Source organism: Pollicipes pollicipes, unplaced genomic scaffold (assembly GCF_011947565.3).
Source record: "Pollicipes pollicipes isolate AB1234 unplaced genomic scaffold, Ppol_2.1 Scaffold_4881;HRSCAF=5763_pilon_pilon_pilon, whole genome shotgun sequence".
Lineage (NCBI taxonomy): Eukaryota > Metazoa > Arthropoda > Thecostraca > Pollicipedomorpha > Pollicipedidae > Pollicipes > Pollicipes pollicipes.
This window is the reverse complement of record NW_023596576.1, coordinates 3913572-3926635: the sequence shown is the minus strand read 5'-3', so window position 1 is coordinate 3926635 and position 13064 is coordinate 3913572. Positions and strand designations below refer to the sequence as shown.

General features: G+C 49.9%; 1 protein-coding gene across 1 annotated transcript in view; it reads right to left on the bottom strand.

Annotated features, from left to right (window-relative positions):
* The window catches only part of LOC119099947 (ras-specific guanine nucleotide-releasing factor 1), a 123079-nt gene that overhangs the window by 20208 nt on the left and 89807 nt on the right, over nucleotides 1-13064 (bottom strand). The window contains exons 8-9 of the mRNA XM_037223048.1: nucleotides 5122-5198; nucleotides 3673-3789 (exon numbers count right to left, since the gene is read on the bottom strand). Coding sequence (XP_037078943.1) covers nucleotides 3673-3789; nucleotides 5122-5198 — 194 coding nt within the window. The remainder of the gene's footprint in view (nucleotides 1-3672; nucleotides 3790-5121; nucleotides 5199-13064) is intronic.

Sequence of the window (13064 nt, the reverse complement as noted above, 5' to 3'; positions counted from 1 at the left end):
TGTTCCTGACCATCGAAAAATTCAGCATGCCTATTTCTTGGCACCAGAGGAAAACAGTGCATGCCGTTTGCACATGGTTTCAGCCTTTGGGGACCACAATCGATCAAGAAAATGGACAAGGTGAGTGGTTTCGGTTACAAATGAGGAGCTTCAGGCTCCCCAGCAGACCGCCAAACGCCTTCCCGAAAAACTCTGCCAACTTTGAATAGCATCAGGTCAAGACCTAGCCTATATCAGCTCGGCATTAGTTATGTGTTATGCAAGGTCGTTTCCCTGTTTTTCCTACTGACAAGACCATTGCACTCCAGAAACTCACCATGGCGTACCTGCAGTCGCCTCATGGAAGTGAGCTTCGCGGCAAAACGACGGACGAAGGCAAAACAAACGTTTCGGCTTCAATAACGAACGTCGACCATAATCTGCATACAGTCAAAAACAAGGTACATTTTCTGAATTTTTCCTGCCAAAACCAGGACCGATTTTAGCAGTGGCACCTATCGCGGGACGATGTTCATAACATTCATGACACAAAACAGTCACATGGGTTTATGTACATTCCCGGCGAAATGGAAGTGCGGATGCCGAGGGGCCCAGCCAGCGTGGAAGGTACATGCATACCTGCCCAAATCTGAGCCAGGTACGTACACCAATGTCGATCAAAAACACGATTACATTGAGCTAACAGGAGCCGTAAGATGCAGATTTTTTCGCGTCACTCATGAGGTGTGAGCAGTACTCAAACGCACAATGAAGCCCTCCAGGGGCTTGTCTCGGGGCCAAAGGCCTTGTGGGCTTCATCCTCCCTCCTTGTTGCTCCCCTTGGTCACCATAATGGCCCAGCTGAGCACAAGGTGATATCACCTAAGTCTTGTTCGTCAGAGGCATGGCACCAGAAGGTGCCATGCCTAAAAGTGGCCACCAGGCCTAAAAGGTCCGCACCAACGTCACCTCCCAGTGATACACACATCGGCCACTGCTTCTCCGAAAGCCGACCACCTGACAGCCTTGGCAGCGGCCGTGGCGCATCCCCATCGTCAGCCGTACTGTCCGCTCTGTCCAAACACAGCAGCACAGCTGATACGCTAACCCCCGCCACCGGTCCCCATCCGCCCGCGTCGCGCCGCGAGGCAGCATCCCCATAGCTGTTGCGCCGAGCGACTCCTCCGACCAGCGGTAGCACCGCCCAGGGCACGGGCCGGTCCCATCGGCGTGCTCACAGCCGCTGCGACACGACCGCGTCCAAGAACGTGATGGAGCGCCTGCCGCGCGGCGTGCGCGGCTGCGAGGAGATGCTGGAGCGCAGGCTGGAGGACGACGACGGCACGGAGACGGCCACGTCGCTGATCATGACGGACGGCACGGCCAGGTACGGGCCGACCGAGCACTTGCGCAGGCTCTTCAGTCGACGGATGTCCTCGTCGTCGCTGCGGCCGAAGATCTGGCAGGAGTGGCGGTGACGCTGCAGCGCGGCCGCGATCTCCTGCGACGGCTGGCAGCTTACCGTGCTGTGGCTGCGCTCGCGCTGGCCGCCCGCCTTGCTCCACGGGTCGTCGCTGTCCTCGGAGGAAGAGCTCCTTCTTGTCTCGCGGGAAGTCGATCGAGACGCGCGGGAACGAGGTGGACACCTTGCGCGCCTCCAGGTGGAAGCAGGAGAGCGAGCGCGCCTGGTTGGTGATGGAAGGCGACGGCGAGAGCGACACTGAACCGGCGCCAGAGTCGGAGATGGAGCGAGAGCGCTGCGTGCGCGCGGGCGGCGCGCGCCCCTGGGCCGTCAACACCTGGTTTACGTCGTCGAACAGCAGGTCGCAGCCCTGCATCATCCTCCGCTCGATGGCTACGCTGCGCAGAGTGCACTCCACCTCGCTCATCTGCCAGCGGGCATCAGCGGGTGTCAGACGGGTGTCAGATGGGTACCAGCCGGTGTCAAACAGGTGTCAGATGGCACCAGCGGGTGTCACACTGGCGTCAGACGGGCACCAACGGATGTCGACAGGCGTCAGACGGCACCGGGAGGCGTCAGACGGGCGTCAACAGGTACCACAAGGTGTCAGACGGGTGTCAAACGGGCACGCGAGGATGTCAAACAGGCGTCAGAAGGTCACTGGAACGTGTCATATGGATGTCAGACGGGCACCTGAGGATGTCAGACAGGCGTCAGATGGGTGCAGCAGATGTCAGGTTGGTGCTAAGATGTGCTGCAAACGCAGAATAAAAGTGCTTCCTAGTGAAGTACACTTGCTCGCTAACTTTTATGGTGACGTCATCAGTCAACGCACTAGCTAAAATAGGGTTTTGAGTCCCTTGAACATCTTATAAGGCATTTATCGAGTAAATCATCTAGGCATATTTTGAATCATGCCTACAGAGTACGTCATGCATGCGCTACTAGCGATAATCAAACAATCTATATCAAATGCAATTTCATCACACCCGATCGCAAATGTAGCCGGTAACGTGTCAGCCTCATCGCTGAACGTGGGCAAGCCATCATCTCCGTACTCCGCCATCATCTCAAGTGTTTACTGGGGATTGAACTGCAAGCAAGGACTTAACTGCAACGAGCACCACCTTATTCATGCATACGTGCTCAAGTGGAAAACGCAGTCGTGTCCCTGATGCTGTAGCCTTTGACATCTTACCTCGTCCTGCATCTGCCTGCTGAGGTGCTCCAGTTGCCTGCGGGGCCTCGTCCAGAGACCTCCGCTCCACGTGGTTATGAGGCGTGTGCGCCAGCAGCTCGTGTAGCGTCACGATGTACCGCGGGATCTGCGACACAGATTGAGGACGAAGACGATTGCAACGCGGGGCGCGACCCGAGCGGGGAACAGTGGACCACGCGTCGTCACTGTAATTTTGGAACGAGAGGTAAAGCGAAGCGTGTCCCTGTTCACATTTTCTTCTCTGGGCTTGAGTCTCCCATAGACGGACTCATCCCCCCCCCCTGGTTTGACTAGCCTGGTGGCGCACCTGGCCCGAGCAGACCCCACTGAGCACGCTGACGGAGCCGATCGGCCAGCCAGCGGCGGCGGCGCGCGGCCGGCAGCCGTCTAATCACGTGCCGGCTGGCTCCAATGCAGCCCGACGCCCTTCAGTCCGGCCGGGGAGCCACTCGTGTCGCAGTCCAAAGGGCCCCAGTAATTGTTCGTCAATCAGTGGCCGGTTGCCATGGCGACGGCTCGCGAGGCAAGCCGGTTAACCGGACGGGCAGAAAGAGCGCTGCCGGACATTGCAGGCTTTGGACGTATGACCACTCGCTTGCAATTCTGAGAGCAGCCAGACGGGAACGAATACACATTGAGAGATTCACCACCGCTATATCAGACTGCAAATGATTGTATTGGTAAATTTGATTATTTTCTGATGTAATTCATGATTGAAAGAAGAAAATCCTGATGTTGGCATCCGTCCATAGACATTCGTAAGCACTTCTACCGTGACCACCATGGACAGTAATATACGGTCAGAACGTTAACACTTGGGATTGTCTCAAACTCAGGTGCGAAAACATGAGCTATGTTGCGCCTAATCTCAGCTAGGAAAAGCATGTACCACATCTGAGGAACATAAAACCCCGACATGGCAGAGCACCTGCTTGCAGTTCAGCGCAAACGTCAGGAGCAGCGCCCCCCCCCCCCCCTCCCCGACGTTATCGTGTACATGAGTCCAGCATACCTGATGCATGGGGTAGGTGAGGAAGGTTTCCAGCGTGCGGCCCTGACAGGTAGACTTGGCCTCCAAGCGGCTCAGGAACGTCGAGAATTGCGAGCTCTGCTTGCACTCGGAGAGTACCTGAGGGGCGGGGCCACGGGTCGGTCCGCGCCATACAGGTCGCTGCGGGCCGGTGCTGAGAGTCACAATACACTTAACGGGCGGGCTTGGCGACATCATGAGGTCCTTGGACCCGCCTGACCTGCCCAGATAGCCATAAAGAGCTCGCGCGCAAAACAGCTGGTACATGCGGGATATCTCAAAAGAAAGGCATCCGATGCAAAAACTGAAAACTCGATTTTAGAGTGCGGTGGGCTTACGAAATTACTTCATTGACATAACGCACTACTTATTTACGAATGTAGCCATCACTTATGATTACCAACATTTATTCCCATGAAAATGAATACACATCAGCATTTTATAAAGGATTACGCGGATTAGGAGCGCAGCCAGAATTTGTGAAAGGGGTCTATCATGATTTGCGACGAGGGGAGCTATTTTTTTGTACAAGCGCTTTTCAGCTCCATTAAGAATACCTACGCACTGCAAAACGGACTAGCAAACTCCACAAACGCTAAGAGGTACAGACCTTACGCATCAACCCCTATCGATGTTGGTTTGTCCTGGTGCCTCAAACCATTGTTTTAGCTGCGTAGTGTACATGCTCATTAGGTTAACCGCTAGTGTTACTACTCAATTACGGCTGTTGGGCTCTATGCGTCGTTTCTCATGATGCTGTAATCATCAAGGCACCTTGACCCCAGACCCGTATACGTGCAAAAACTAAGTAGGCCAGCATATTTATACTTTCTGATAAAGATGCAAAAAATTAAAGAATACGCGCTATCATTTTGGCCCATTCACATGTTTTCAACTTGCGTGAGTTTGGAGCCAATGTGTTTTTTGTATGCTCAAATATGACTCAGCCCTGAGAAGTATCATAAATCATAAGAGAAAAACATGGTAGTGCTTGTGAGATTTAAAGCCAAAATATTTTTCTGGTCACCAGATTCCGGAAGTATACCCAGTGGCGTTGTGGTGAAAATCTACGGTCGAGCCTGACCAGGGGAGGTTTGCTTAAGACCCATGAGCCCCCCTTGGCTGCGCCACTTGCACGTGCTCCCAGTGTCCCCTCTGCATAGCGTGTCACTGCATACACGCATACATAATGTGTGGATAGTTCGCAACAAGGTGACGCAAGCCAAATTCGGGGGAAATGTCGACGGAACTTTCAGCATGAATCGGCAGACTGAGCCAGCGCCAGCCCCGGAGAATGAGGTGTCGGGTGGCAAACACGAAGCGTCTGTCCGCACCTTCTGCGCAGGTCTGATCCCGCACAGGTCAGCTGCGCGATGCATTATGCATTATGCATTATGCATATGCATTATGCATTATATGTGGATAGCTCACCTTCAGGCCGTAGTAGTGGTTGCGCACGTACTCTTGATATATGCTGAGCATGGGCAGCAGCATGTCGAACAGGTCACCTGCGTTGTCACGGCCGACGGTCAGGAGACGGACGCGGGTGACGGGCCTCGCCAGGCTCCCAAGCCCCCGCTCGGCCAATGCGCGTGGGAAGGTCCCAGGGTATCTACACATTTCACGCCTCATGAAATAGGCATGTTCCTCAGACCTTTAAACTTAGCCTGGGACACGACAAGTTCTGGAACTCGCTACCGGACGACGTAAGAAATAAGGCGCTAATGTCACAAGTATGCCGTGAAGTCACATCTATGCGATGAGCGATAACAAAATGCCACCCGGCTAACTGTGTGTCAGCTATGTACTTCCTACCTGCCACCATAAAAAACGAGAGTCAACAAACGACAGGTACAAAGGCATAAACACCGATCCAGCATCTTAACGATCTTTCCCTTGTTACGAACGCATCTGGGCATATGACAGCGGGAGGCGAGCGCGGTCGAGCCCACCTGGGACCAAGCCCGTGCCCATGGGGCCGCCGAGAGCACTTAGCTGCGGGCCGGCGAGTCGTCAGCGGAGCCGGCACAGCGCTAAAACTCGTCAGCCGGCGGCGGACCCCGCGGGGCGGGGCTCGCGCAAGCTCCCATTCGGCACGCCGAAGCTGACGAGCATGACGCAGCACAGGGGGCAGCGTGGACAGCCCACGAGATCGCGCGCCCACAGAACAGTTAGGCGTGCGGCACACAGCGGTTGCGGCAGGCTGGACACATGCGTCCGCGGGGCAGAAGGCACGCCTCCCATCTCTGCTGTCCACATTACATTGGAAGGGAGAGTGCCACATTTGAAGGCTATCATGACAGGCCGATGCAATGAGTGCTCAAAATAAGGTGGAAAAAAGAAATACTTGCTGTAATGCGCATCTCGCTAACAGAAAAAATGAAATGCGTAGGCCACTTGTTTCAGCGCCATTTGGTCCCGCTTTTTCGTAGTCATGTGAATAAGGAAAATCGACGTTGGGCCAAACATTATACTTCGACCACAGGACTTCCTCAACATGGAAATGTGAAGTCTTTTACAGGCTGTTCCACATGTCAAAAATGTACACTTTCTGGTCTTTGACAAGCATGCGGAAGACCAGTTAGCGAAATATAGCATTTCATTAGCCCAATCGTTCCTTTCTCACATAATTACGAGGAAATCGCGGTCGAATGATCAACACGTTTAAGAAGCCAATCATTATAGTTGTTACCAGATATCAAAACGCCGGCCATGGGTATGAGTATACAGGACAGCGACGACGCAAAACCCCCGTACCATCGACGCCAAACCCCCGTACCATCGACGCCAAACCCCCGTACCATCAACGCCAAACCCCCTGTACCATCGACGCCAAACCCCCTGTACCGTCGACGCCAAACCCCCTGTACTGTTGTTTTGCGGGATGCAATCCGAAGGTTTGACTCAACCGCATTTGATTTTGGCGTTTCAAGACAACAGAGCGTGTTGTGGCTTTTGCAAGATGTTCCATCCAAATCGTAAAACAACGATCTTCTCCAAAGACCGCATCAGACCCTACAGACGTTCATACCAGTTACTACAGGAACAATTTGATCACAAATTCTACTGAAAACCGTGTTGAACTAAGATCTGTAAAACCAAATCGGATGCTGTTAAACACATCAAATTGTGTGCGAACAAAACTCAAGTTTCCAACAGACGAAATAGCTTTGAGAAAATCATGTTTTCGACAGAAAAATCTGAGTCATTGAAGATGCATAGAAAACGGTTTAAAGGCTGCATTGTACACAGCTAATCGTGGCAGATGCATATAACAGATCTACACCAATTTTGGGTACAAACTAACAAACTGTGATGCCTCAGCAATTTGTCCGCATAAGCACTTCCCCTGCTAAGCTGCTACTGTCAGGAGTTCTTATTCTGTCCACGATGTCTTTCAGTATGCCAGGAGGCACCGGCTAAACAACGTTACTAAGTGAGCAATGGCGATATGGACGAAATTCAACGTTTCGGGTTGTGCTCGTGATGATTTGTGATCTTGAACACCATCTCGTGAATTTTTAAGGTCGATTATTGCCACGGAAAACCCAAAACTCAAAATGCTGAAAGGCCAGAGGCTCAAGGCTTTTCTTGGTTACATCAACGAAAAATATTATGTTGAGCATGAGCACATCAGACGATATTATTCCACTTTTCATTTACTCATCGTGTCGAGGAGTTCCGGCACCATACTATAGTTTCGGTAGCGAGACACATAAAAAAACAACGCTGACAAAGGGCGGACTTGATGTGACACCTAGCTGAGACTGGAATAACAAAGTCAGCAGTATATTATATTGTTAACTGCCACGAAATGAGGGGAACCCCAGCTCCAACAAAACGCGGCGCGGCGGACGACCTGCCCGGCGGACAGCGGCAGCCCAGAAGTGGCCGTAGTCAGCAAAGGAGTGATAACTGACGCGCTAGGCAGTGAACAAGGCCGGGATATCTCTATGTGTTTTTTGACTGGTCAGTTTCCATACCAGCTGAGCATGCGTACAAAAACTACTGAAAAACCTGGTGTGCGTCACAAACTTGAATCCGACATCTAATTCACTTGCTGCTGGTTGTGCCCATGGACGTAAACGTCGTCATGGACGATAAAATGCCCTTCATGTTTCATGGGCTTGGCGTACCAGCGAACGAGGGTTCTAGGTCGGCCCAGCTGAAGACGTTACTGGCGATGTGTGGCTCCGCTCTCAGAAGAGGTTCCCACAGGAAATACCCGCCTGGGTCGCCATTCCGCTTGATTCACTTTCATGTGATATGCCCCAGTCGTAACAAAATCGACGTGAATTATGTACGAAGCCTAGTTCATGACTCAAAATGAAGACGACTTATTTGCCGAGAGCAGTGCTGCATGTAAGGAGGTGCCGCCACCCACTCTACACCGGTGCTGCGTGACCGGCGACTTGGTCTTCTGGCCGGCCCTGCTGGCTGCACGTTGCGGCAGCGGGACGACCCAGCTGCAGCGCGACGCTAACGTACGCATGGTGGACGCGAGAAACTCTCCCCACGTGCCTCCCAGGTACTCCCAATAGAGGGATTCTGGCGTGTGATCGAGCGAAATGAGCACGGGGCCGGCTGGCGACCTCGCTCCGCGAAGCAGCCGAAACTCCGCCCGCAAACTGCCACCACCTTCATCGACTCGCGGGTGACGAATAACTTGACACGGAGGGTCGGTACGGATGGACGTGCCATGGACCGGCGTGGACCACAGTTCTTTCATCACTGAGTGACGTTGATAACTGATGGCGTACTGTTCCTGTATACAAAGTATGATATTGCTTTTAATACACATGGTGATTGCGGAAACTCTTAAAGTTTGGGTACATGATTAGCGCCTCCGGCCCCCCCCCCCCCCCCACTACGCTCATATTTGAACAAAGAATGTGGCACTCTCCCTTCAACAGACTCTTTAAAGAGTATTTACTTCAGCATGCAGGGGTTTTCTGTAGGTTGCAATACCTGGCTGCAGGACCATAAATTTGAACATTTTCCCAGCTTTAAATGGATGTTCACAAGCCAACTTTCGACAACAAAACCTGACGGCCCTTTAAATAGCGCTGAGGTAAAATATGCAGTGATTTGCTTTGATACATTTGAGGTTTAAGTTATCGAACACCAAAATGTAGTACGTTTGATGCGTCGAAATATGTTTTATCATTTCAAATCCTTTCATTCTTGAGTATTCCGAAATGCAAAACTTACTTATGAGATTCCATTGACAGCCTTTAGGATGCACATTTATTCGACCATCGTGTTATCTCCCGTCACGAAATGTTCTACGAGGTGAAAAGGCCAAAACGCAAAGGTGAAGAATATTAAATCTTGAAATGTCATAATGCGATGTGGGCAATGCATACTTTTGCACTTTCGACTGCTTTCATCCAACGGATATGTTACCAAAAATATCCATTCACATTGTGACCCCTCGAAAACCGCACAGCTTGTATGGCTCCGTTACCATTATCATGAGGTCGAATATCGCGTAGGTAGACACAGGGCAGACAAACAAACCTTTGTACGCCTTTTGTTATGCAACATGGTCATGTTGATGTACCACTTCATCCATCGGAAGACTGTGGCGAGTCTCACAACCGGCCACAACCACTTTGACCGTCTCTGTAAGAGCCTCTGTCTCTGTCTCGCTGGAAGACGGCAAGAACGACCGGGGCCAGACCGGCCTTCTACCTCTCGGCGCCTCGTGCCCCGGAATGTAAACACGACGGTGCCGAGCGAGAGGCGACATCAGACATCTCGCCTAAAACTAGATCAGGTGAACGTCATCAGGCATACGTTCATGTGACCCACGGTAGACCAGCAATCAGTTGGGGTGTTAGTATATATCACCCTCTTTCCGATCTTCAGAACCACGTGTGCGAGGGCGGTGGGACAATACCTAGGCTGTGCAAGGTCTCAGATTATTCCAATAGAATGACCGTCTTTCGGCACACTTTCCAGGCTCACTTTTACACAATCCAATGCAAATGCTTGGTTGACTTGGCCTTGCTGCATTAAAACAGACTGCATTACCATTCATGGTCGTTACAGCATGTGTAAAAATGCGGAAAATTTGGCTGCTAAAACTTCAAGTATCACAGGGCATGCTAGGGTAGGCAAACCTCTCGGGGCCAGCAAATCCCAGCTCGTCCAACAGGGCTCAAAAACGCTTGAAAATCATATCACTCATTGAGTCATCAAAAGCATCACCGACCAATGATCCAAGTCAAAAATAGCTACAATGCCCTCGTGTCACTGCAGGCAAACGAACACAAAATCATAGCTTCTAAAGTAAAAGCTTCATAAAATAACAAACCTGAGTCCTAAAAATGAAGTATCCAGTGGTGAAAGCAAGCAAGACTGCATGGCTTGATCTCACAATTTTTTGTTGCAAGATGTGCATAATCAGAAAGCTACGCAACATGCACCATTGAAGAAAAAAACTGAGGATATGAGTCAGTCGCAAGTCCTCTGATCGAGTTGAAACTACAATGCATACCTCACCAGTCAGGCCCCCTGTGCGGTAAAAGAAGAGCGATTTGAGACGAGTCGTCACTTATGATTTACCAGTGCAGTTTGCTTTCGGGTGCATTATTTAGGCCGTTGCTAAAGCTGTACATCTCTATTATTTTATGAATATTGCATGCATCCACAATTAGTGGCATCACTTCTCAGAAGCTTTAGAAACAGATGTTCGTGAATTTTGTTGTATCCAAGTACTCATGACTGACGGGTAAGGAAACTGCGTATGTGATGCGGAAAAAGCGGGTGATACGACTTGATGGAGAGCACTCACACTTGGCTCTTGAGTGACAGAGTTACACTGTAACCGTAAGCCAATCGCCACTTTATCGCCTTCTACTCGTTTCGTATGAGTTTAGAGACGTTTTGGTGCCGTTGACTTTAATAAAGGTCTGCTGTGAACAGCTTTGTAGAGCTGCATGATTTTCTTCTTGTTTCAAATTGCGTGATTCATTATTTCCTCTTGTCAGACAAGCCGTTGGGTTTTTCATTATTACCATGTCTTTTACGCATAACGCAAGCGTTTGCCGCTCAAACTGGTATTCCTACCAGTCATTCTGTGGAAACCACACCGGGTCGCATGTATGCTTAGCTTTATGCATGTGTGCGTGGATTTACCCGATCATGTCAAACAAGGCTAAACTGAGGGTTAGTTTTATGTTAGGTCAATTACTTCATCTGACATCCATCAAGACAAAATGACCAAAAATCTTTGAGATTAATGCAATATTTCGATTTCAAATCAACGTCAAAAACTTCCTACGGATGGCGGCTACCTCAAAGCAAAGGCTTGGTCTAGGTCGTTTTATGTCAGTGACATTCCATGGTCTATATTAAGTCATAACAGAATGTCGTGCACGTCCTTGTGGCCGCAGAATTCTAAATTAGTACAAAATCTACCGCGTAAAGTTAGTTTCCACAAAAGTTGTTTTGTTGGACCTTGAGTTAACCAACCTGACCCAAGGACAAGCAATTAGTTTCCATACCAAGTTCAAGCGTCTAATTATCTAAGAAACCACCCTCAACTTCTATGACATTATCTCATGCTCCGTTGTCGTATCTGCGCTGATAGCATTACCTGACTTTGGCCCACCGCAGGTCAACCAACTTAAAGAGCATGTCTGATTTTTCACATCAACTCATCGGCTTTTCAGCTGTCCAAGACTTAACTAATTTTGCGTCGCTACGCCACACCGTTCGGACACTACTCTTGAAAACCTTAGTGTGTGAGAGTTACAGGCTAGGGGTTACATGAACCAGATCTTTGTGTAAGGAAGACAAGGTTTCACCTTTCAGGTCTTTGCTCCCATTGCCAACGCAAATAATGAGTCAGGTGCTGCCTTCTTTTCAACCATGTGTAGCCACACGTGAATTGCATATCCTGTGCGCAACAGATTCTAGTGCTAAGAATGTTGAACAAGTCAGAAATGCACCCCATGATGTTCTGTAACCATACGGCTACCCACCAGTCCATGTAAATGAGGTGGCTGTCATGCAATTTTTCCGAACAGATCCATTCCATTGAACTGTCACTGAGTCCAGTCTTTCTGAGAAACTGCAATTTGACATAAATCCATTGCATCAGGCGCATTCCACTAACGTACGTAGGTTGCCTACGGTGTCTCCGCGGTTCACAGACTTTATGGATGCTATAACGGCATCGATAATCTAACATCGCTTTTAGCCGAAATCTGCCTTCCACACGGCACGGACTGCAAAGGCTATTTGTAACGGTGGGCGGTCAGGAAAAGTCCGTGACAGGTATCCACCATTCACGAGCTTAAATCACACCGCTCGTGCCTCTCTCTTCATCTGGATTCTGCACTCCATTGTTAGCTCTATTTCTAGATGGCAAAATAATTTCAAAACAATCAACAACACAATGTTGACAAAATGCTGCATACAGCTCTTCTTTGATGACCCTTCCGTGGTCGATCACTGGCAGAAGAAACAAAAGCGAAGGTAAAATCAACGCTGAATGGTTTAATATTTTCCGCGGTATGTACTCGATGCAAGGAATATGTAGTTAAAATGCGGAGATTTCAAAATATTATTTTAGCAAAATGCGTTGCTATAACGACTGATTAATGCATAACTACATGACGATATGTCTGGGTCTATTTGCACTGGGTATCTGATAAAAGGGCATTAGTATATTGGGCACAATTCATTCATATTGATAAATTTTCCCTGTGCGCTGCATCTACACCAGAACGCATAAGCATTATGTGCTTAAGTATGATTTCAGGGGTTGAAAACGCAACGACCTTCGCCACTTGCTGACTTTGAAGACAACGATACACAGAAACATGTCAAAATTTTAGGAAAACCATTTTAAAGACAAAAACATGCCTTATGTTGGAGTTGTGGTTGCGCACAAAAGGTGTTGTGGTGTGGGGAAACTTCCTCTACAATACCGCAAGAAGCGTATTTTTTCACAGAAGGCGCGAGAAGTGCGCTCCCACACCGCTACTGCGAATCTTATCTTCATGCCTTCATAATCGCTAAAGGTGTTCGCCGCTGGCTCCATGTTCGAGATTCCTGCAGCCAATGTCCTGGGAGTCGCGTTGATGACTGTCGCGCAAGCCACTTCATGCATGTGCATAAACGGAGAGACAGGCATCTAGACTTCTCCCATGAGCCTTCATTACCAGACAGGGTACATGGAAATCCACAGGCAGCAGCGGTCAGACACAACATACCTAATGGAGCACAAATAGGCCGGTAGTTATCTGCAAAACAGGCAACAGCCGGGTGAGGGTCGAAGCACTCTCCGGCATCGCTTCGTAGCCAGAAGTCTTGCGGGAGCACTAGAAGCTACGGCAAAGCGTTGCTGCAGCAAAGCCCGG